The sequence below is a fragment of the Chamaea fasciata genome, unplaced genomic scaffold (genome assembly GCF_029207755.1).
Source record: "Chamaea fasciata isolate MVZ Bird 193981 ecotype frontalis unplaced genomic scaffold, bChaFas1.0.hap1 SCAF_3, whole genome shotgun sequence".
NCBI lineage: Eukaryota > Metazoa > Chordata > Aves > Passeriformes > Sylviidae > Chamaea > Chamaea fasciata.
The window spans coordinates 17,808,709-17,831,220 of NW_027094088.1; the positions used below are offsets into that span (position 1 = coordinate 17,808,709).

At 45.4% G+C, this 22,512-nt stretch overlaps 2 protein-coding genes across 3 annotated transcripts in view; one reads left to right on the top strand and one right to left on the bottom strand.

Moving 5' to 3' along the window:
* Positions 1-1,587: 1,587 nt before the first annotated feature.
* BROX (BRO1 domain and CAAX motif containing) lies at positions 1,588-19,025 on the bottom strand. 2 transcript variants are annotated; one of them, XM_066178204.1, is made up of 13 exons: positions 18,984-19,025; positions 16,980-17,110; positions 16,213-16,319; positions 14,638-14,734; positions 13,205-13,300; positions 12,496-12,568; positions 12,080-12,185; positions 11,437-11,526; positions 10,596-10,681; positions 9,205-9,286; positions 8,042-8,192; positions 6,463-6,622; positions 1,588-6,002 (listed from the first exon to the last, which is right to left on the bottom strand). In XM_066178204.1, exons 2-13 carry the CDS (start codon positions 17,078-17,080, stop codon positions 5,916-5,918), a joined length of 1,236 nt encoding a protein of 411 aa, XP_066034301.1. In that variant the 5' UTR covers positions 17,081-17,110; positions 18,984-19,025; the 3' UTR covers positions 1,588-5,915. The 2 variants fall into 2 exon arrangements, with proteins under 2 accessions (XP_066034301.1, XP_066034302.1); XM_066178205.1 differs by lacking the exon at positions 18,984-19,025 and adding an exon at positions 18,565-18,629.
* A 171-nt stretch (positions 19,026-19,196) lies between these two features.
* The window catches only part of AIDA (axin interactor, dorsalization associated), a 29,473-nt gene continuing 26,157 nt past the window's right edge, over positions 19,197-22,512 (top strand). The window contains exon 1 of the mRNA XM_066177565.1: positions 19,197-19,442. Within this exon, the coding sequence (XP_066033662.1) occupies positions 19,333-19,442 (110 nt within the window). The 5' untranslated portion in view covers positions 19,197-19,332. The remainder of the gene's footprint in view (positions 19,443-22,512) is intronic.

Below are 22,512 nucleotides of genomic sequence, written 5' to 3' on the forward strand. Positions count from 1 at the left end.
CCAAAGACACAGACTCCAAGGACACTGGGGACTATGGGAACAAGAAGAAAACTTTAATTTTGAGCATAAAAACAAGTTAATCTCTGAAGTTGCACCAAACACAGTTTGTACCCTCTGGTCACTGGGTCTCAGTTGCCCTGCTGTGTCCCCTCCCAGCCTTCTGTGCACTCCCAGACCGCTGGGGCACGCTGGCAGGGCAGTGTGCAGAGGAGAGAAGCCCTTGGCTCACATTTCCAGCTGCCCAGGGCCTCACTGCCCACCTCACGGCCTTTTCCCCACAGCCATGAGCAGGCGGCTGATGGACACAGCTTTGGGAGCAGTGGGGCTGTCTTGGGGCTGGCTGGAATGGGCTCTGGCCAACATGAGAGCAGCTGCTGCTCACAGAAGCTGCCCCTGCAGCCTTCCCGCTTCAAATCCTTGCCACGGAAACCCAGCCCATGACCCCAGAGAAACCCCACACAGATGTACACAGCATCACGCCGCTTTGTTCCCAAAGGGCAGCTGCCCTGGAGGGGCTGCCAGGCCCTGGGACAGAGCAGCTGCTGGGATTGCCCGTGTTTGTCAGTGCCCCTGCTCCATGGCCTTGGCGGTGTCCTCGATGTAGCTGCTGTCCCAGTCACAGAGCATGCACAGGCTCCTGGATGCTCCCCGTCAGTAAATAGATATTCTATGTAAAATGATGTAGAAGGTGTAACTTGTGACACCTCTCCCCATTTCAAAGCTGTGGTGCTGTTCCTGGGTGCACACCATCTGTGCTGGGTGGCTGTGTGGAAAAACTGCAGGAAAACATGAGCTCTGCTGCCCCTTGGTGGCCATCACTCCTGCATAGTTCTGTGGGGATTTTTAGTATCCATTTGAGAGGGCTCTGTTGGTGCTGTTACGCAGTTTTTAACGATGTTGGGGAGAAGGTATTGACTTGGCTGTGCTGGCAGAAACTGGGGAAGCAGGGGCAGCAGAGGAGAGGGTCCAGGTGTCACAGAGGACAACGTCCCTGACCCTCAGATTTGAGAGCAACTCAACAAAGCAAGGGCAGCCTTACATCCAGGGGCCATCAACATGGACATGGCAAATGAGTCCTTCTTTCTTTGGGAAAGCCAGACAGAAAGATTGGATGCAAGAAGCAAAATTATTAAAGACCACCACATGGGTCTGAGATAGATGGGACTCCTGGAGCCACCAGCAGATGCATGTCTGGTTCTGATACAGAAGACTGAAGTTATCCCCAAATAACCCCCTTCGCACAGTACACAGAATATCCCACAATGTCACAGACCTTGGCAAGTACTGGGATTTTGTACAGCCATATGAAATTCTGCCTAATTACTTTCTTTTTTTCTAAACAGGAATTTGGGAAGCCCGTCTTCTCTCCTCCTGCCCCAGGGCTTGACCTGCTTCATTGTAGCTACTACTTCCAGAGGCACCCAATTAATGTATCTTCCTTATTTAAGTCCTCCTTTAAGCAAGGATTAAGCATTCTCCATAATGGAAACTTTATTAAGTTGCCTTAAATTGCAGAAAGTAACATTCAAGACAGAGCCTTTTTCTTGCTACTCCATGTAAATTTTTTAATAACGAAATAAAACATGATACTTGAAGATTGTTTATTTTAAATGGTATTCTGAAATTTGTGGCTATATACAAATTTTCCAGCTATCAAGTTTAAGATTGCATGGTGACTGTCTTCACAAAGTAAGGCTGCTCGGTCAGTGATCTCAGAGCTGATTCCATTGAAGTGGGATTACTCAGAATACAGGATGGCTTCAGGAAGCTTGTAATCCATGAAGGCACCAACACCAAAGGAAGGAGGCCTTCCTACATCAAAAGCTAATCAAGGGTCCCCTGAGTTGCTATGAGACCTTTGCTGAATTTGAGAGCATCACCAGCAGGGAAAAGTCTGAGTGAAACCAATGGTCAGTGTGGAAAGGTCACACTGCACTCACAGCCTGGAGACAGGTACACACTGCAGGGGCTTCTCCATGCCTGTCTTACTCACTGTGCTTTATTCCTCACTCAGCCGGGACAGTGACAGGTAAAAAAACACAGAAAAAGGAAAAAAACCCCAGCTTATGCTACTATGGTAATTTAAGAGTGATCTTTAGAGCCAGGATCTCTTTAGGGATAATTAACAGGCGTGAACAGGATTTATGTTAATGCTGAAACTTCAGCTTAGATACCAGACACAGGGATGGGATGAAATGTTTCACCCCGCAGCCAACAGACAGAAAGTCTTCACTTCTTGGAACTCCCATGGAAGACAGATGAGCCACTTACTGCTTCCTCTCGTGTTCCCCAATACTAAAGGTAGAGATATGCTTCATGAGTTTGTTTTATACACAGACAATTAAAAATACATTTTAGTAATGTTTCCCATTAAAACCTTACACAGTACTGAAATCAGTGCAACAAAATGACAGGAAGGAGTATTTACAAGCATATTGTATTGTACCAAATTTGCAAGACAAGAAAATTCTAAAGTGCAAAGTTCTCTCTATTCTACACAGAAACAGGGATCCACTTTCCTGTTTGTTGTACAAACGACTACCATCGTTACAGACACACCAGGGATCCATGCTGAACATCCAAGTGAGCACTGGCCATCCCTAGGCTGACAGGCAAAACTTCTCTACCAAACCCAGTGGGAGGCAGACATCAGCATCCAAAGGCCAGGTTTAGTCCCTCAGCTGTAGGAGTGTCACATGCTGGATGGAGAGTAACTACTGAAAACCCAGGAACGTGAAACACGGAGGAAGTGCATTTAAATACACGGAGGAAGTGTATTCAAATACATGGAGGAAGGTATTTAAATAGAAATCCTACAAAGAGCTTAATGGTTTGGTTTATAGTAGATTAAAGACAATCACTGCTTTTCTTAAAGCACAAAACAGAGGGCCCAGCACTCCGTATTTTATTCAGCTGCAGTTCTGTCCTGCTTCAGATGGGGCACAAATTTTTAAAGACTATTTACACCAACAAGATTTGCAGGCTTAGCCATGAGAGCCTCTAAAACCAGAGAGAGGCTACAAAAACAGGCTCTTGCAGCATCAGAATATTAAAAAGTCATCATTCAAAATACTTCACTCTTAGAAATTCCTAAAGGGAGCTATAAGAGAAGGAACAGGGCTGCTGGGTGTCCAGACTGACTGAAACTCCCAGCTCATTCACCCATATTCTTAAGCATATTGGACAGTTAATCTATATCCTATTTACAGTAACTCCTGCTACTACTCAACAAAACAAGAAGATAAAGCTGCTCATTGCTTCACAGCTCTCTCCAATTTGCAAACTAAACATTCTCCAGCTTCTTATTTTTTGGCAAAACCATCCAATGTTTGCCACAGGATTTCAGCTACAAGTAAACAAAGTTTGTCTTGAAAAGCAACACATGTTAAGTGAATTAGTTTGTTCCATTATTCTATTTTTAAACTACTACATCATATTTACTGAAGCAGCTATGGCATAAAAGGTTACACAGCTAGGCTTAAGTAATGTCATCATCTGACACAATTCACTTGGTTTTGCCCCAAACTATTTACAGTGAACTTGATTCAGACAAACCGCTCGGTTTGTGAAAGCATCCAATGAATTCCAAGTCCATAAAATAATCTTTCCTACCAGGATGTTTGGGAATGATTTAGTCATGATGTGTTAATTTGATTTTAAGATATTCCTCTACTGGAACCCACCTATGGGTAAAAGCTGCATTGGAAATGAGGCCCAGGACCTACATGAGCATCAGCAAACAAGGGTATATCTGTGCCACAGTTTGTAGTGGATGGAAGGGAAAATGAGGGGAGGAGGGAAGAAAGGATCTGGTCTACACAGAAAGAAAACTAATTCAGTTGAGATGTGTACCTATTGACAAAGAATTCTGAAAAACAATGAGTTGCTAAAAAATTGTGATTATGAAACTGAGTTAACTATCTTGATCCTTAAAGGGGGCAGGCTGAGCAAATGTTGATGACTACAGCTGGAATACATTTTTAGAATTAAAATCTTATAAGAAAACTCCACACTCCACTCTGGCAAAACCTAAGCTGTCTTTTAACAATGCAAGAAGTCTAATGAGTCAGCCAATCAAGTTAGGAACAGATTTGAGTAACTCTTCATGAAACATACCCCAGGTCCCTGTGCAGCACCAGAAGAAATGGAGCCTTTTTAGGTATATATTCTTGTTGATACTCATTATCCTCTAGGCCCCTGCAGAACAGAAACATCTTCCAAAGAAATTCAGCTCACTTTACACTTATTTTTATGTGCAGAACTGACAGAAAGAGAAATCCATCACAGGAAGCAAGGAGGTCTGCATTTGATCAACCCACAACAGCCAGCATTAATTCTCTTTGCCTTTTGCATCAACAAATTTTACAATTTGGTCCAGTATCTCGGGAAGAGTCTTGAGTTTCCTATTAACCTCCTCAGCAGCTTTTGTTCCACAGGCCTTTGAGGAGTTACACACCTGCTCTCTAAGCTAAGTGACTCCAAGTCCCATGAAAGATTTTAGAAGCACTGAACTACAGCACGGTGGAAGGTGAACAAGGAGTACCAAGTGAGGAAGGTGTTTACAGTTTACATCACAGTAAGTGCATTTGCCATCATGTTTGCTGGAAGGGTGAATGTTGTCAGGCTGCTCATTTTCTTTCTCAGGCAAAGAGAAGCGCAGCAACTGGGACCCAGGGATTGCAAGGCTCTCACCTCAACACATGCATCATATGCCTTTGTATTTGCAGCAAGTTAGAAAGATGTTTTTGTTGTCATGGGTGTCATTTGCAGTGCTCAGCACTAAAGAATGCTGCACATTTTCCACAGCAGGCAGAAATGAAGCAGCAAGTTCTACAAAATCCTCTTTTTCTCAGCCTTGACTGGGCTTGGCTTCTGACAAGTTTTCTTCAGGAAGAGCTGATTTCAGTGCAATACTGCAAAAGCTGAGAAGCAGCACTATTTACACAGGGCATAAAGGAAATCCAGAGCTTGCCTGCCCAGCTTTGCCATCAGCTCTTCAGCTCATCTTACCTCCCTGTTCTCCTGACAGCTTCTTATAGACACTACCCAGATGGAAACATAGCAACTTACTTCCGAATCCATTACCTTAGCATGACAGCTTCAGGAATTCCAGTGCCAAGAGATTTGAACTGTTTGCAGCCTTCAAACTTAACAAAGCTTTGATGATTCAAAAACACTGAACAAATGACACAGGGATGCTTTGCTTTTAAGCACTTCCATATTGCTTGCTGCATCACTTTCAGATACACTTTGATATTAAAGGATTTGGATTAAAGGACAGACAGCTAAGGTACCTTACTACAAATTCTGATATAAAACCCCTAATCTATAGAGGAAAGAACAGAGACAGTTACAGAACATAAATTGTGCTCCTGTTATGCAGAACTTGAGGTTTCCCAAGTTCTGTGCAAGTCCTGTGAAATACCACAGGAGTGTTACAAACCAAACCCAGATTTTCTTCCCTCACTACAATTAGGTGGATTGGAACACGACAGGGGCTAAGCCTGAATGACAAAACTTGAATAAATATAACTGTTCATGCAAACTTCTGTTTGCAGAACTGGACAGGATACAGTATATAAGGTAATGGAAAAACCCTCAAGCATTACAATCATGATACTTCCTTTGCTATTTGTGGGTAAAACTAAACCCACAAAAAGAAACTCCCTAGAGGCACAATAGGAACATTTAAGCCCACTCATTCTATGATATCCCACTAAAACCAAAAATTAGTCAGATATAAATAACCTCCTAGAAATCCACCACATTCTTAAGCAAGATAGACACATATTAACAAAGGTAAATTAAATTAGTCTTCTAAATGAAAAAAGGAGAATCAAAAAAAGAGATCAAAACTAAAGCCCCAGAGTCCTATGAATAGGAGTTTCAAAGTGAATTCAAAGCACTTATGGCACTTAAGAAATCTGGCATCCACTGTCTTTTTGAGGCTTTATATCTGGTTCCTTCAGAGGTTTTACTTCTTCATCTGGTTTTGGTTTAGTCTGCAAACAAGAAGAAGAAAAAACAACAACTAAATACCACAAGTACAAACCACTGTGTCTGCACAGCATTTATGCACAGCTAACTTTACATGTTAAAATCTAATAGTCCCCTCTCTTTTCAAGGCTGAAACTTTGAGTAAGCCTCAAGCAAGAGGGAAAAGCCAACTGTTCTCTGTTTCAGCAACCTTAAATGAATCCTTTTCTAAAAAAGAATCTTTCTCTAACATTCACTCCTGCAGTGTTACAGGAATTAGTAAAAAATGAGCTGATTTTCCAGATGCTGGCCGTGTGGCAGAGGTTAATTGACTTGCCCCTGGCACAGCAGAAGGATGAGCTTAGGTGGTAGCCCTGTGTCTGCTTCCTACACTGAGCTGGGGAATGTTACAGAAGAGCCAAACCAACTCTGTATAATACACAGAATAAAGCCAGAGGGAAAGAACAGCACATGGAATTATCTTACTGCGTCGTCCTTTGGCCTCTTGGTGAGATCAAATGCTGCAACTGTTTCAGGAGTCCAGTGTGCGTTCAAGGCAGGGAACTCAAAAGGGACAGGCTCTACTAAGCCATAGTTTGCTTTCAATTCCAGCTGGGGAGCCTCTGCTGGCACCTTCTGGAAATAGCTGGAATAGAATACAGAAATGTATTTAAAATACAATGCTCCATCTCCACAAGTCTTGTTTGCAACTCTAAACAGAACAATCTAGGTTTTCACAGTAGCAAGCTCTGCTGCTCTATTCCATTTCATTAAGGCACTGTCTAACATGCATTCTGCCAGCAAGGGTCACAAGAATAAAAGCAACTCCTTATCGGTACTTGTTCCCTAATTGTGTGGCGGGTCTTCTCCTACTTAATAACATTATTCCCAGTGCTTCAATCAAAAGAGCATCTTTTGTCCAAAAAAACCCTCTTCAAAATACAGATGGGGATTTGAAGTACTTCCCAAAGATGAAGAGGCCAGTTCTTCTCCTAAAAAGTCTTAAATGTGCCACAGTGGATGATGGCAACACAGCAGATCCCCAAAGACTGGCCACAGGGCAAAGCCTGACTCAGGGTGTCCCTCTGCCCTTGGCAGGCCAGCAGGAGCTCACACACTGACACACTCTGCCTCACTTGCTGTCCTGCACAGAGCTCTCCCAAAACAGTCACTGCTTTCTCTTCCCCAGTTTTGTTCCAGAGGGACATGGATGTGTTGAAATCTCCAGTATGCTGCTGTTGTAAGCTCTGACAACGGGTATTTGAACCAAAACAGAGCAGAGCATTTCTCTTCCTATTTGCAGTCCACTGTCATGTCCTTGACCATCCTTTCCATTTAGTCAGTCCCCCCTATTATGCAGGTCTTTAAATATCATAAAAATGGAAATAGCAAACCTATTATGCAATACTAAATCGTAACAGGAGGGAAGAGGAGAAATAAATGAGCAAAAGAACTCTAAAGACAAACTGATCTTTGATACTTTCAACTGAAATAAAGACTTGGTATTTCCAGACCCTTTTTGGAAGGACATTAATGAACAGAAAGCCTTATTTACAATATTAACTCTACTTGGACTGGTAAAGTTTCTAACACCCTAAGCATGATCTACACTGAAGGCAGCACCACATTTTGACTTCTCTGCTTGCAAAGCAGAATCACCTACTGGTGTTCTCCACTTCCCCCTCTGTCGTCTTTTGTCTACTAGATCCCAGGAGACAGGAAGGGAGCATCAGAGCAACACAGCAACTTCTGCAGATTTTCTCCTGTGCAGAAGGAAAAGTAACCAGGTGGTTGAGGAATGAGGGAAGAAAACTGCTCAGCCTCTCCAGATGTCAGTCCAACCCACCCTGCTGAACTGGCACAGGACACAGAGTGGGACAGCACAGACCCACTGCAAATCTGCCAAGAGAAAATTATAGAATTGCAAATTTATCTGTAAGTTACATGCCATGCCCTAAAGGAATGTAGCAACTGGAGAGTAAAATTTACCATCACATCCTGAAATAAAGGCAAATGAGGTAATAACACTTCATACAGAGTGCTGTACCAACCATGAATTACTTACATAAATCCATTCTCTCTCTGGCATTTTTCTAGTGTGTTCTTAATCAAACTTCCTAATTTCCGAAAGAAAAGATGTCCAGAAGGTTTGGCAGTAGTCCCAGGCCCTTTGGTTTCTCCATATTCTTTGCACAATGCTTCAGCCTTGGCAAAAACTTTGCAAAAAACAAAGGAAATAAAAATTATTTACATGACCCTCTTAAATCATGGTTCTGCTGTACAGTGCTTCGGTCTTAGAAGACACCAGAATCCAGTCAGGCCTCTTTCTTCTTAGAAACAGAATCAAACTAGTTCAAAGACAGCACTTCCAGCCAAGATTTACTGCATCCAACAAGTGACTAGGAACAGAAAAAGATAGCTTTTTGGGTGGGAAGATGCAGGAAAGCATTCTTACGTGTGGGACAAGATGCAACAATAAGCCCAAGGACTTTGTCACACAGAAGGGAAAAACAGAGGATATGAAGGTGTCCACACTCAGCTGATGCCTCAAACCAAACAATAACCAGTATGGAGTGGGAGGAGAAGCACTCTTCTCTGAATAACAGAACAGTATTTGTTTTACTCCAAGAAATCCAACTTAGTTTGTTCTTAATAAATTTTTAACTTATTTTTAAAACTAATATTAAAGTTTCTGCTTCGGAGGTTTGAGCATTTTTATACATTGCAGTAAAGTTATGCAGTGCTGGCCACTGGGGTACAAATAGCTTTGAAGAGAGAAGACTGGGCAGAAGACCTTAAACTACTGCAAACTTGCCTGAATATACCTTTCAAATTAATAGAAAAGAAGTAAGTTACTGAAACTTGTTTAAAAATAAGCAATCATGATCTAGACTTACTATTTCACCTCCAAAGCAGAAATGGTTGCACTACTCTAACATTTGGACCAGAAAACAGGATGACCAGACCATTGGTTTTTACACAGTATGTTGCAGGGAGCTCAAAGCCAGTCTTTAAGCCAGGCTGAGAAGTGAAGATGAAATTTGCTGCAGCACTGTTATGAAAAACAGTCTTTGGTAAGAAAAAAAAAATACACTGCGTTCAAAGGTGTGCTGGATTTCCAACAGGTGACAGGCAAAATCTTTATGGGAAAGCATATTAACAAAATACAGCAAAACAGAACAGGCATTGCACCACCAGACCCTGTTCTCCAGTCTCAACCACACTTACATTTTTCTGATTCCTGCAGAGATCTGATTGCTTCCCCACATTTATCACTGGCTAGCAAAGTCTGGCCATGGTAACAGTATGCCTGATGGGAGAGGACAAAATCATTACCAACACCACTGAGCACTTCCTGCAACAATTCCCTTCTCCTGCTCCCTACAGCAGCTGCAGCTCTTGGCAGCTGCCATTCCCTGCAGGTAGTTGACAGCTGGGGAATGCAAGTCAAAGCAGCATTCACTGAACCATCAATGCAGTTCAACATGAGCACTGGGAACCAGAACCACGAACATGGACCAAGCTGTCTCAGGTCCAGCCAGAGTTCCTGAGCTGCACGAAGCTGTTTGAGTTGAAGCACCAGCACACAGGCCAGTCCCAGCTCTCACTGCAGCAGTGTGCAGCATCAAGCCCCAGCACAGAAAGAGAATCAACTCCAGGTAAGTTTACAAAGCTAAGACTGAGAACTAAAACTACCTGAACACTCAAAAACTCCATCTGTGACAAACATCACTGAATCTGGAAGAGATGAGGTGTTCTGCTGTCTGAGATATTTTATCATAGTCCAAATAACTTTTCCACCCCAAAAGGTCCCATTCCTTCACACCTGTGCTTAAAGGTGGTATTGTATTCCAGTGAGAACTGAATTCCTATTATCAGGAGTTGGGTTTAACTAGTGAATACAATAGGTGAAGGAACAATCCCATCAACTAATGCCTACCTTGTCTCCCCTTCCTTTAGTGTCTGTTCTCAGAGTAAAAATTTATCCAAATCTCCCATTGCCCAGATCACTCAAATAAAAAAAAAAAAAGAGAAGTACCACAACTCTGACCCTCCCTCACCTCTCAAACCTGCTAATAAGGCAAGCAGCTTTTAGCTACAGGTTCAGCCTAAGAGAAAGACAATCATGTAAACTGCTTAGCTTGGGCTTTTTGTACAGTTTAAAAAAGACAAACTACAGGCTGTGGCAGGCTACAAGATAGCAAATTGAGCAGCTGAGGCTTTCAGGGGCACCGCAGCACTTGCTAGGAGATCCATCACGTAAATAGGGGACAGCTCTTGGAATGGTAACCTTTTGGTACTTGATGCAGTTTCATTCAGGGCCTTCAATAAAGAAGCTGAGCTCTGAACTATGCCTAGGATCAGACTGTGATGTAGGTAACAGAGATGACCATTATGCTCAATCTGAATGGCTTCAATTAAAGATCTGTGATCACAACAAATCCACACTGCTGCAATTTCATTTGGCTCCACAAAAACAGTTCTAATGTCACTGACACTGCACAATTCCTCTTCACAGTATGGAAAGAAAGCCAAGGCAATACTTAGCCCCCCCATTCCCTATGCAGCCCTTCGCAGACAGACAACAAGCTGTGACTGCTGCCACCCAAAGTACTTACGTAGGCCATATAGAAACAGCTCTTCAAGTTTAGGTACTTCCTCCATTTACCTGCATAGGTTGGATCCAAACTGGATAAAGTTTGATCTGTAAACACATATGTAAAATTATTTTTAAAACATTTCCAAAAAGAAAACCCCAAACCCATTAAAAGGCCAGAATTCTTAAACTTTGCAATAGATCCTAACTCTAAAATATCCAGAAACAACGGAAAAAATTACTCCTGCAGAAGCACAGAAAAACGAGGAGAAAAACCCCGAAAACATGCAGCTATCATGAAGCTGTCCCTAAAAATCTCTGAAACTGCTGTCCACTAAGTCTGGATGGCTAGTGCTCTAAGTATTTTTACGCAGCATTTCAAAGTTTATTCCTCGTTTAAGTTCCAGTAGTGACCTACAGTGTGATGTATGTTACAATGTTCTCCTGACTCCCAAACTTTTGCACTTCTCCCATTTGCCTCAGTAAGCCCAGGGATCAGCTTACTCCTCTGGAAGGTGGTTTATAATGAACCCACTCCACTCTCCAAGCTCTGCATCATGATCTGCTGCCCAAAGGCAGCTGGAACACACTCCACCAACATCAGGCCATTTGTCTGCTGCTAGTCTGTCTTCCTTCACTAAAATTTCTACCATCAGCTACAGAGAAAGATTCCCACAAAATCAAAAAGCCTTTTCAAAATACATGCTGATAACTAAAGCCTTAAATGTGCTAAATAGAAGCTAAGTACACACTCCACACCCACCAGGAACAGCACTAATAGTGCAATTTATGGGTGGGTGAAGTATATCTGCTGGCACGGGTGCATAAACCAAGTCACTAAGGATACAAAACAAGACACTCACCAGCTTTTTGGTAGAAGTTGGCTGTTTCATAAGCAAGAGCAGCTATCAGGCCTGGATTGTGTTTCAGCTCAATAGCCCGAGCAATTGTCACTGAAAAGAAGTTCCACACCATGGTTTTAGTTTAATTGAAATGTCCCATCACAACAAATCAGCAGAGGCATTTAGGGTTTTAAAACCCATGCACATACAGAAAATAGATGATGTGCAGTCAAGCAAACAGCAGAATAAAGACAGATTGTTTCTTGGATAGAATGATTCCGATTTAATAGAAAAACTGAAGGAATGTTAGCCTTAAGATTAGCTAATAAACAGAAGCTGCACATACTTTAAAGGAACTGGGAATTTATGTAAGGCAAGCATGGTGGTGAAACGGTTGCATGAAAGGGGAAAATAAGAAAAAGGAGGACTGCCACACACAAGGTCTTCTAAAGTGAAAGATATTCCACACTATAATTATAATATCAGACGGATTTTTTGGCATTTTCCTTCTATAATTGTAAGGTAATTTTCTTTAAAAACAACCTGCCCCACTACACCATAAGAATAAAAAAACCCATGGGCTTGCTGTCAAGCAGAATTCATGAGACATCAGTGACCCACAAAGAGTCATGTCCCACACCCAACCAACATATATTTGAAATACCTTCTTGAGCTTCAGCTTGACACTGTATGATGTAGGAGTCTAGAAGTCGAGCTTCTAAATCTCTTCCCTTTTCCACAGGTGTAATCAATTTTGGAATGTGACTTTCCTAAATACAAAGCAAGTCTCAGAGTTAGTTTAGGTCTAACACCAGTGCAAAACAAGTGCCTCATTCCTAAATGGATGGGACACAGAGAGTGAAGGTCCCAAGACAGCACTGTAGCACATGACATGGGCAGACAGACCAACCACTCTTCCAGTGCCATGGGGAATGAGCTGCAGGGATTGAGTGGTACCACTACTGTTTCCTGTATCATTCAGGTGGTCTCCGGTATGTGTGTATAGCAAAGGCCCCTCTAAGACAAAAAGTCTGGTATTTGGAGACCTCGAAGAATAGACAGCAAAGAAAGTCCTTCTACCTTCAGGTGTTTAAAAATCCCAGCTGCTATCTTCAGGCTGCGGTGAACGTCTTTTGCTTCATCTTCTGTTATACTGAGCAAATAGAATGAATCAGTAAAATTATAGTTAGAAACGGCCTCTAAGTGTCATTTAGTGCCACCTCCTGCTTTGGGGCATAATTAGCGACAGCAGATCAGGTCAGTTATGGCTCTGTCTAGATAAATCTTAAATCCTTCAAGAATCACTAATTCCCTAAGTGACCTGTCCCACGGCTGCGCTACCTTCAGAGTAAAGGAGTTTCTTAGTGTCCAATCATGAAATAATCATATAGAACTTGCTAGAAAAAAAAAAAAAAGTTAAGATCCTGTGATGACTCTCAAGTAAAAGGTAACCTCAGTGTTAGAAGCCAAGGATTTAGAAGTCTGAAGGGCTAAACATCAGCAGAGCTGTGATTTTGAGACTCTCAGTTTTGAACCTGGACATTTAGAGGAAGACTGATGAAGGGTTTATTGACAACTGACACTTTCTCTGTATTACAGTCACATGGTACTACTGCACTTAGTTTACAGAAGCAAGAAGGGATTGAAGTGCTTGTGTGTAAAGAGCAACTGCCTCCTGGAATTCTCTGTCTGAGCTGGACATGTCCCACAGCAGGCAACCCCCAGCACCTGCTACATCTTTGGCAGAGTATTGCTGCAGCAGAATTGTTAAGAAAAGAACACCACTTACTCTTCTTTTCCAGCCAGTCTTGATGCATATTTTGTGTACCATAGAGCTACATTAAATCCCATGGAAACCAGTTCAAACACTGCATCCTGCTGGGCACTAAAGAAAGACAGACAAAACCCCCAAAAAACTTAATGCGTTCAGTTTTGTTCTCACATCTGTCTCTCTGATAGTACACATAGCAAAAGTCAACATTTCTCTCCATTAAACATTTTTCATTTGAGATATCAACAATCTCCAGTTCAGAACCTCCTACTTACTCAACTGCCTAAGAGAGACTTCAATTTTTTTACTTATTCCCTTTAAGAAGTCATAATTAGAATCTCCCATATTCAGATGCCCACCCTTCCCTTTTGGGAACTTTTATTTTAAAACTGTAACTTGAGATTTGTTTAGCTTTGGGTGTGGCTGACATTTTTCCATCTCTTTTTTTTTTTTTTTCTCCCAAGTGCACATTTTGTGGAAAGCCTTGCCCTGGAATGTCCACTTTAAAGCTGTACTGCTAAGTTAATAAGTCAGAGTCAGTTACAACTCTCTCAAATGAATGTTAGTGCAAGTATTTATGTAACTGCAGACAAACAGCATGTGCAAATAGTAGGGAATTTCAAAAGCTAAAAACAGAGTCTTTGAAAAGACTGAACCTGAAATCACAAGCTCAGTATAGCTTAGGAACTAGCAAATCTTTTAAAAAGAAAGATGTGGGAGTGGAAAGAGTAATGTTGGCACAAGTACAAGTGTGTATGACCGTGAGAAAATTAGAAGAAAATCCTAATCAACAGATTTTCTTCCACAGGGAATAAAAGCTTTGAGGAAGTCAAGCACTTCTAGCTAAAGCTTGACAACTTTGTAGGTGTGGTTATACAACACAATTACCTCCAACATCAAGAGACAAGTGAATAATTCAGAAGGTTACAGAACTGTATTCCCACTGGAAACAGAAGATTTGTCTATTTGAACCAAGAGGACATGTACTTGGAGCTTTAGAGGACAGGAACAAAATCAGATCTTCAGCAACACTGGAACCTCCGAACACACAGAAGTTCCTGGTCAGGCAATAGTGCCAAATTAAGTTTTAAACTGAAGTGAGCAGTTGAAACTGAGTTGAGCCACGCTCAACTCACCAATACCCTCAAGGCTCTTCTTTGTACTGCTCTAGTCAACTGCAGGTTCAGTCTGTAGATCAACTGAGACCCAACAGATCCTTCTACCATTACTGTGCATTCTCACAGCTTTACATAAACGCCACGCACACTTCAGAACACCTAACACAGTACAGCAGTTACCAAAACTACAGCAACACCCTTTTAGAAACTACTTTGTGTTCAAAACTTTGCTACATTTCTGTTTCCCTTCAGGCCTGTGATGGCACCGGTGCATGTACGTAACAGAGCAGCAGAGAGCAGCTGCATACCCTGCACTCAGAAAAGCACACCCACCTTGGGATTTGTCCTTGTAACGTGTCTGTCCACTTGAAATTCTGAATATATCTCAACTTGCACTCTTGGGAAGACTCATCCAGTGAAAGGATAAAACCTACGGAATAATAAAACAGGCAATCTCAAAGTAGAAAACAGAAATGAGTAATGAAGGAGATGGACCAATATGAATATAGGTATAAAGGATGAATGCCTCAAAACCCCATGTTACTTCCCAGGGCTTTTTATTCCTCAGTATCTTGAGAATAAAATGTGGAAAAAACCAACTGGTTACTCCAGGAAACTGCTTGCCCAGCATGTTACCAACTCAATCCTGAGAATCTTGACTGCTCAAGGAAAACCTGGCAGATGTCTGCATATCCCATACAGTGACAAGTTGGGAGTGGGACTGGCCCAGGTACAGGATGGCTGAGGTTGCTCAAGGTGAGCGAGTGGCTGTCTCTCCCACCACAGTGGCAACCAGGAAATCACAGGAAAATCTGCCTGCTCAACAGGGAGAGGAAAAAGGGCTCCTAAGCATGGGCTCACCTAGTCATCACCTATCTCCAGGGCTACAGGAAATTGGTTCGTTATGTCCAGTAGCCAAGAAACCAGCAGTCAGTGGGATGAAGCTCATGCTAGGGGATGTTCAAATCCCAGCATATGCAGGCCCTGGAATTTTTTAGGGAGGTTGAAGAAGGGCCTTGGTCTGAACAAGTGTTACAACTTTAAGAGGTCAAGAGCTTGCCATAGCAGCTACTGGGGCTACACCTGTCAGTGTGTCACATGTTTATACACACAGAAAATACTTGTTCCTTTCACATGCTGTAGATTTTAATGGCCAAGCATATTTTCCTGAAGAAACTCTCCAAGTCTTGGCTGTAGCAACAGGGATTCTTATCTGACCTTTAGATGTAACATTAGCCTACACCCTCCCATGGACTCACTAAATCAACACTTACTTCCCACAGACTGGAAGATCCCACTTTCCACGAATCAGCTGATTCCTGAAAACTCAGTCTTAAGAAACCTGGCCAAGCACCTGACTGCTAAGAGAAAGTTACCAAAATATTGGCAGAAGGAAGGTTTCAAAGGAATGTGTGAGCACAGGTGAACCATCTACTGAAAATGCAGATACCATGCTAATGAACACACATCTAAGACAAGCAGCAGTAGACGGTAAACTTGCAACAAGTCAATGGTCCAGTATTAGACAAATCAGCAGTTTACAGTGAATAGTAAATGATATCAACTAATTAACAGACTCAATTTGTACTTAGGGAGTAACTCACCACCACCTAAGAGACAAATACACGTTTTTTCCTCCAACAGGAAGCAGAATGAGGTTAAAGGGGAGGACAGGGCTGCCGCAGTTAGTACTGGCAGGGTCACAAAGGACACTGAAACTTGAAGAAGGGGCCTGGTGAGCAGCCACCACTGGTATCAAGCAAAGGACCCATGAAGACAATCTCCTTCCTGGGAAGTGCACAGCTTCTTTACAGGAGATCAGCACAATTCACATTCTGAGAAGTGCCACTAATAGTGAACTGATACTTCTCTTGATGAGTTAGTAGTACTGCTAATAAATCTCCCTACCTTGCAGGAGTGAGAAGTACAAGTCAGCTGCATTCTTCATCATTTCTGGATTACAACTCGAGTCTGTAAACAGCTCCAACAGCCGTGTTCGAGATAACCGCAAGTCACTAAATGAAGGGAGAAAAAAAAGGAAAAAAAACCCCAACACTAAGAAATCCTATCCAAAAATGTACTAATACAGAAAACTCTTCCTTTCTCCTCTGGATACATATGACTGACTCTTTAGTACAATCCATTCTGGACACACAGTAATGGGTACTGAGTACTCAATCTCTTGTTCTAACACTAAAGTAACTATGCCTTTACCTACCAAGAGGTTGGGTGCACAGAGAGGAAAGGGAAGTAACAAGCAGGAACATTCTTCCACGTTAGAATGGGATGATGAGACGAAGAGATAAGAATAGATCTGCAAAATAGGCTGAGATCCCTTTTCATTACATTCCTACCCACAACAGAACAGTCAGGTCTTATCCACTTATGGAAATTAAGCAATCTTTTGCAGAGGAATGCACAGTCATCAGAAAGACAATGAAGTGTTTCGTCTTTTGCCTCTGCATTGTTGTAATTGGCCTTGCTGTGCACTCAGAGACTGGAAAACTGGAGAATTCATTCTCTGTAAGCAAATGCTCAGTGTTAGCAGTCTTACTGCCTCCCTGCCTACACATCTCTAGTCATCTTCAGCTCAAAAACTGAAGAGCAACCGTTACTTTTAAGGATGTCCCCCAAACTGTAAGAGGCAGAGTGAAGCCAGTCCCAAGTACACTTACTTGCAAACCTTTGTTGCAGCTGGAGTGGTGGCTACCCCATAATAATTGAATGAAACGGGAGCTGTAGCCTTCAGAGGGTTGCGATGGAACCAGTGGGTCATTTTCTTCCTGTAACGTTGGTTATGCCAGACCTAAGGAGTGGAAAGGAAAGAACAGCTGCAGGAACAGGTACAACTGAGGTGCTGCACATGCCCTGCTCATCTGCTCACAAAAAGATATTCCAAATGTAAACAACTAGGCAAGAAATGAATTAGAAATAAATTTCTTTTTTTTCCTAATTTGAAACACCAAGCTTCCATATGCCTTGTGCTCATCGTCCATGTGCCTGGTGTGAGAACTGCACTCTCTTGGCTTTCTGAGGCAACTATTTTAAGTTAGGCAAAAAGCTACCACCTACTTTGCTCTCTGTGAGCACACACATTCCTAGGAAAGAAACCTCCACATGTTACCTCCTGCATAAGGCTGAACATACCTGTAAATTATATAAGAAGTATCTCAGAATCACAGAATCGATTGGGTGGGAAAAGACCCCTGAGAACATCAAGCCCAACCTCTGACAGAACACTCCCATGTCAACTAGACCATGGCACCGAGCGACATGTCCAGTCTATCCTTAAACACCTCTGGGATGGTGGGTGACTCCACCACTTCCCTGGGCAGCCCATTCCAATGTTTAACAACATTCTTCTGTGAAGAAATTCTTCCTAATGCAAAACCTGAACCTTCCTTGGCACAGCCTCTCACCCTGTCACTTGTTACCTGGGAGAAGAGGCTGATCCCTACCTTGCCACAAGCTCCTTTCATGGAGTTGTAGGGAGTGATAAGGCCACCCCTGAGCCTCCTTCCTCCTTTCCAGGCTAAATCTCAATTCACTGAGATCATTATACTGTGCCTGGTCCATCTGTGAACAGCCTGTATTTGGGAGCCTCTGGTATAAATGGACTTGCAACCGCGAATCCTGACTGAAAACATGGATCTATTTACATGGGTGTATCAGACCTGGAAGGTTGGGAGAGCAGAGATTAACCCGATTATCTCTTTTCTCCCGCTTCCATTTCAGCAGACAAATATAACGCAAGCATTGCAGTGAGTTTTACAACAGCAGTGCGGGGTGATGGTACATAATGGGCACATCCTGAACATGGGAGGGCCCTACTGGGTAAAAAGAAAAACTCCTTCACCATACGGACAGAAAAACTGAGAGGCAAGTTGTGTGCTCTCGCTCCTCAAAGGCTTTCCCGACCTCACCGGACAACGCCCCGAGCCCCTGGTGTGACCTCGGAGCCGTCCCTGCTCTGAGCAGGACGCTGGACACCCCCCAGGACCTCCATCATTTCGTGCTCCTTTCGGAATCCCTTGAGTTTATCCTTATAAAGCACTCTGCAACTTTGCCGGAACAAACGAACGAAACAAAAAAACAGACCGAAGAAGCTCTGCCGGCACTGACTTCCCGGCACAGTCCAGATCTCCTGACCGAACAGGGGGCTCGTTCACCGCGTCGGCACCTATGGCGCCGCGCTTATCGTGCCGGCGCCTCTCGGGGCTGGTCCCTCAGGCCGGCGGCCGTCGCGGCGTGCGCACCCACCTGCGCAGCGCCGCCGTCCCCGCGGTGTGGCGGACGGGACGAGCTCCCGGAGAGGATCCCGAGGCCGCGGGACCCCGGCCCGGCCCCACCGCTCGCGGCCGCGCGTCACGCGCCCGCCGCCGCAGGCAGCGCCAGCCGAGAGCCGATGGCGCCGCCCCATCGCGGCCGATCGCCCCGACCCCGCCGCTCGCCCGCCGCCCCACCGGAGCCCCCGGGCCGCCGCCGCCAACAACAGCCCCGCGGTTGTGGGGCCTCCCCCCGGGACAGCGGCCGCCGGGGCCCGCAGCCCTCCCGCGGGAAGGACCCCGAACGCCACCAACACCGGCGCGACCGGGGACGCCAGCAAGCCAGCAGAGGCACCTGCCCTCCCGGAGGGGCGAGAGCCGCCTGCGGGACGGCAGGGGGGCGCCGGGGCTTACCTGGGGGCGGGCCTGCGGCGGCGGCACGGCCGGGAGCGGAGGGAGGGGCGGAGGGAGGAGCGGAGCGGCCCCGCCCGGCCCACGTGACCGGCGCCATGACAGGTACCGGGGCGGAAGTGGCGCGCTCGCCTCGGTAGCGATGGCGCGGGCGGGCGCGGCCGGCGCCGCCTCCCGGGCTGGGCGGTGCGGGCGGGAGGCGCCGCCGCGCTCGGGTGTCCCGGGGCCGGGCCGGGCTGGGCTGTGCCGGGCGGGGCGGTGCCGTGCCGGCGTCGCGGGGCTGGCGGGAGCGGCTGTCCGGCGCGGTGGGTGCCCCGGCGCGGGGTGAGCATGGTGCCCTAGCGCTGGGGCTATGTCGGAGGCGGCCCGCAGCCTCCTGCAGCGCTGGGGCGCCAGCTTCAGGAAGGGCACCGACTTCGACTCCTGGGGGCAGCTGGTGGAGGCGATCGACGAGTACCAGATGTGAGTGCGGGCCCGGCACGGCCCCGGGGTCCCGGGCGAGGCGCCGGGGTGAGGGAGCGGCCCGGGCGGGGCGGGGCAGGGCAGAGGGGCCCCACCGGGCCCAGGCCGCGGCCCCCTCACCCCTGGGGCCCCGCGGGTCCGGCCCCTCCTAAAGGCGCGGGGCCAGGGCCGGGGCGTCCCCTCGGGGGTGCCCCGCTGGGGGCCGAGGCGGGAGCCGGCCGTCCTGCCCTCTTGGGAGCGCGGCAGCGGCCGGCGTGGAGCTTGGAGCAACCTGGTGTGGTGGAAGGTGTTCCCATGCACATGGCAGTAGATGGAACAAGGTGGTCCCTTCCAACCCGAGCCAAGTTGTGACTTTGTGAGCGTGGGCCGCTGGGGTGATTGTTTGGTGGAGCCCCCGAGGCACCACTGGACCAGGATGCCCCATCCCATCGCCCTGTTGCCCTGGCACCACGCTTGAGGGAACGGAGCAACCTGGCAAATGGCCTGGCTGAACATCAGCCTTAAACACAAAACCCACCAACCAACCAACCCATCAGAATGAGAAGGGGTCCGTGACATGGTACCAGGTGATGATGGTGCCAGGGTGGGAGAGTGGGGAACCTGGCAACCCCAGTCAGGCTGGCTGGCACAGGATGACACCGCACCATCCATGAATCCTTTGGCAGCAGAGGAGCATCCTTTACAGGGCACTGATGATGGGCTCCTTGGAAACACACCTGGTACCTTTAGTCAGATGTTCTTCCCTGCTGCTCCATTTGCCATGACAATGAAAGTTATTTCTTTGTGAGGGAGGTATTTCAGGCCAGGCTTCTCTTGGTGAATTTTCTGGAAGTTGTCAAGAGGGTTTGCACTTGTTTGCCAAGAAAAAGTCATCTGAAGAGGTGCTCCCTGAGGGATCCTTTAGCACTGTTCAGGACTGGTCAAGCTGGGTTGAACCCACACCAGCTGCCAGTTCAGTTGTCATTCAGAGCCACTGGTCTGCTGGCCATGTACCATGTGGTCAGGAGAGGCTGTAATCTCATAATTTCATTCACTCACCAGGAAGGATGATGCAAGTTCAGTGATTTGCAATTTGCTGATGGCCTTTAGAGTAGGGCAAGCTGTTACTCTACAAACCTTGGCAGAGAGATGAAAAGAAATTCTCTTCCAGATCTGTATCTCGGCAGAAAAAAAGAATCATCAAGAAGTAAAAGAAGATATTTTTACTAACTGCCCTTATGTGGATGTCTACAAGGAGTCCAGTAGAACTGTAATGCGTTAAACTGTCTAAGCAGTCTGAGCAGTGAGTTTCATATAATGATGTTTCTTTGGAATAAAAAGTCTTTGGGCTCTCCCGAGCTCTCTACATTGAGAAGTGAGGTCACTAGACATTTGCTGACAGTCCAGTTTGAGAACTGAAGCGCAACTTCTGTTGTCTTCCTCACTTGGTTGCTTGTGTGGGACAAGAACTGAGATGATCTCCACACCCTGGCTCTGGTCTGACCTGAGGGCAGTGTGGTGTCTTTGTAAGGAAGCTGTGGAAGCTGCTCTTATCAGTGAGTTTCTGCTAAAGCCTTGTTGCTAGATGAACTCTGTGATCTGAGGGCTGAGTAGAAAGGAGAGAGAAGATCAAGGCATTACAAGAAGATACTTCCTAGGGAGCAGCAAAACCTTTTCTGTGTGTATATCTTCTTTATCCTGTATCTTTAGCAGGTAAATTATTAACAGAATCAAGCTGTAGGATAGAAATTGCAAACAAGTGGCACAGGGTAAGATACCGAGCTGTAGTTCTGGAGAGACATTGCAGGATGGGTTGATGGTGTTGCCTTCCCAAAGGCACCCTGAGAGGGGATGAACAGGTGTGGTTGGTGCTGCTCTTGTCCAGGTGCCGTGAACACCAGCACGGTCTGTGCTGATCCACACAAGCATCCTGGAGAGAAGCTGCTTACACTGAGCTTGCTGATGCTGAGAAAGCTTGGATTTGGGGAAAATCTAAGTCCTGATGACTGCTGATGTGAAACACAATTATGTACCTCCTGTGTCCATCTGCTCAGGTGTTCATGTTACGCCTGGAAGTACAAGAAGCTTGGTACAAAGATTGGCCCTCAATCATTCAGATGATTATTCATCCAGGAACCCTTTGAGCTGTCAGCAGTGGCTTCCCTGTTAAATCTCCCCGTCTCTGGAACTTGGTCTCATCCAACTTTGAACAAGCTTCAAGGGGAATGCCAGATGCATTTATTTGGATTAGGGTGGATTTTTTTTGTATTAGTGACAAACGGAAAGAGGGTTGTGTTAGTGATGCTTGCAGAAATGTCTATGCTGTGTTGCTGCCTGTTGTGGGTGGCATATTGCTGCTATGGGGATCTCTTTTCTTAAATCATTACTTTCAAATGCCCTATATCTGTGTCCTGTGTATCATTGGCCAGGGGAGTAGGCAAGGAGTGTACTTTTGGGTTCAAGCATGTTTATGCTTTTTGTCTTTTCTCAGCCCCAGTCTTTCTCCATTTTTTCAAGTGGGTCAACACCACTAAGTTGTGCAGTTACCTCATCCTGTTTGGTTGTGTCTTCTCTGGTGAGAGCTAAAAGCTACAGTGGTCTCAAACAGTCTGAGCATTTTTTGAGAGCTTATTTTGAGGAAAAAGTAAAGAAATTGAGTTCTGATTCTTGTTCCTGCCACAGGCTTTGACAACAATCTGTTCTGCTGGATGTTTCTTGGTGTGTATATTTTATAAATCCTCCTAAAGCTGGGCCAATGCCCACAGCAGTGGTGGAGAGCAGCAGAGTCCCTTTCACAGTGCAAACTCCTGAGGTTCCAGGAGGAAGCCTATTGTGATGTCCCTGGGTTTCCCCTCAACCATGTTCTCCCTCTCCCTCTGCTTGTAAAAAAAATTATTTACAGGGAGCGGCAACAATTGCCCAGAGATTTTGCTTGTTTAATGTTCTCCTTCCTCCCGGGACGGAAACTGTAACTCTTCCCATAGCTTCCCTCCAGCTTCCTTTCGCTTTCTCGAGCTGTTTGCTTACTGTTACTTTCCAAACCCCTTGGTGCTCCTGCCTTGGTGATGACAAGGGGTGGGGTTTGTGCTCC

Coding starts and splice junctions, on each gene's coding strand:
- BROX (XM_066178204.1), bottom strand. CDS start 17,080: ATGACCCACTGGTTCCATCGCAACCCTCTGAAGGCTACAGCTCCCGTT. Junction 12,569..13,204: donor AGACTGGCTGGAAAAGAAGA/GTAAGTGGTGTT, acceptor CTATTTGCTCAG/TATAACAGAAGATGAAGCAA. Junction 10,682..11,436: donor CAACTTCTACCAAAAAGCTG/GTGAGTGTCTTG, acceptor ATGTGTTTACAG/ATCAAACTTTATCCAGTTTG.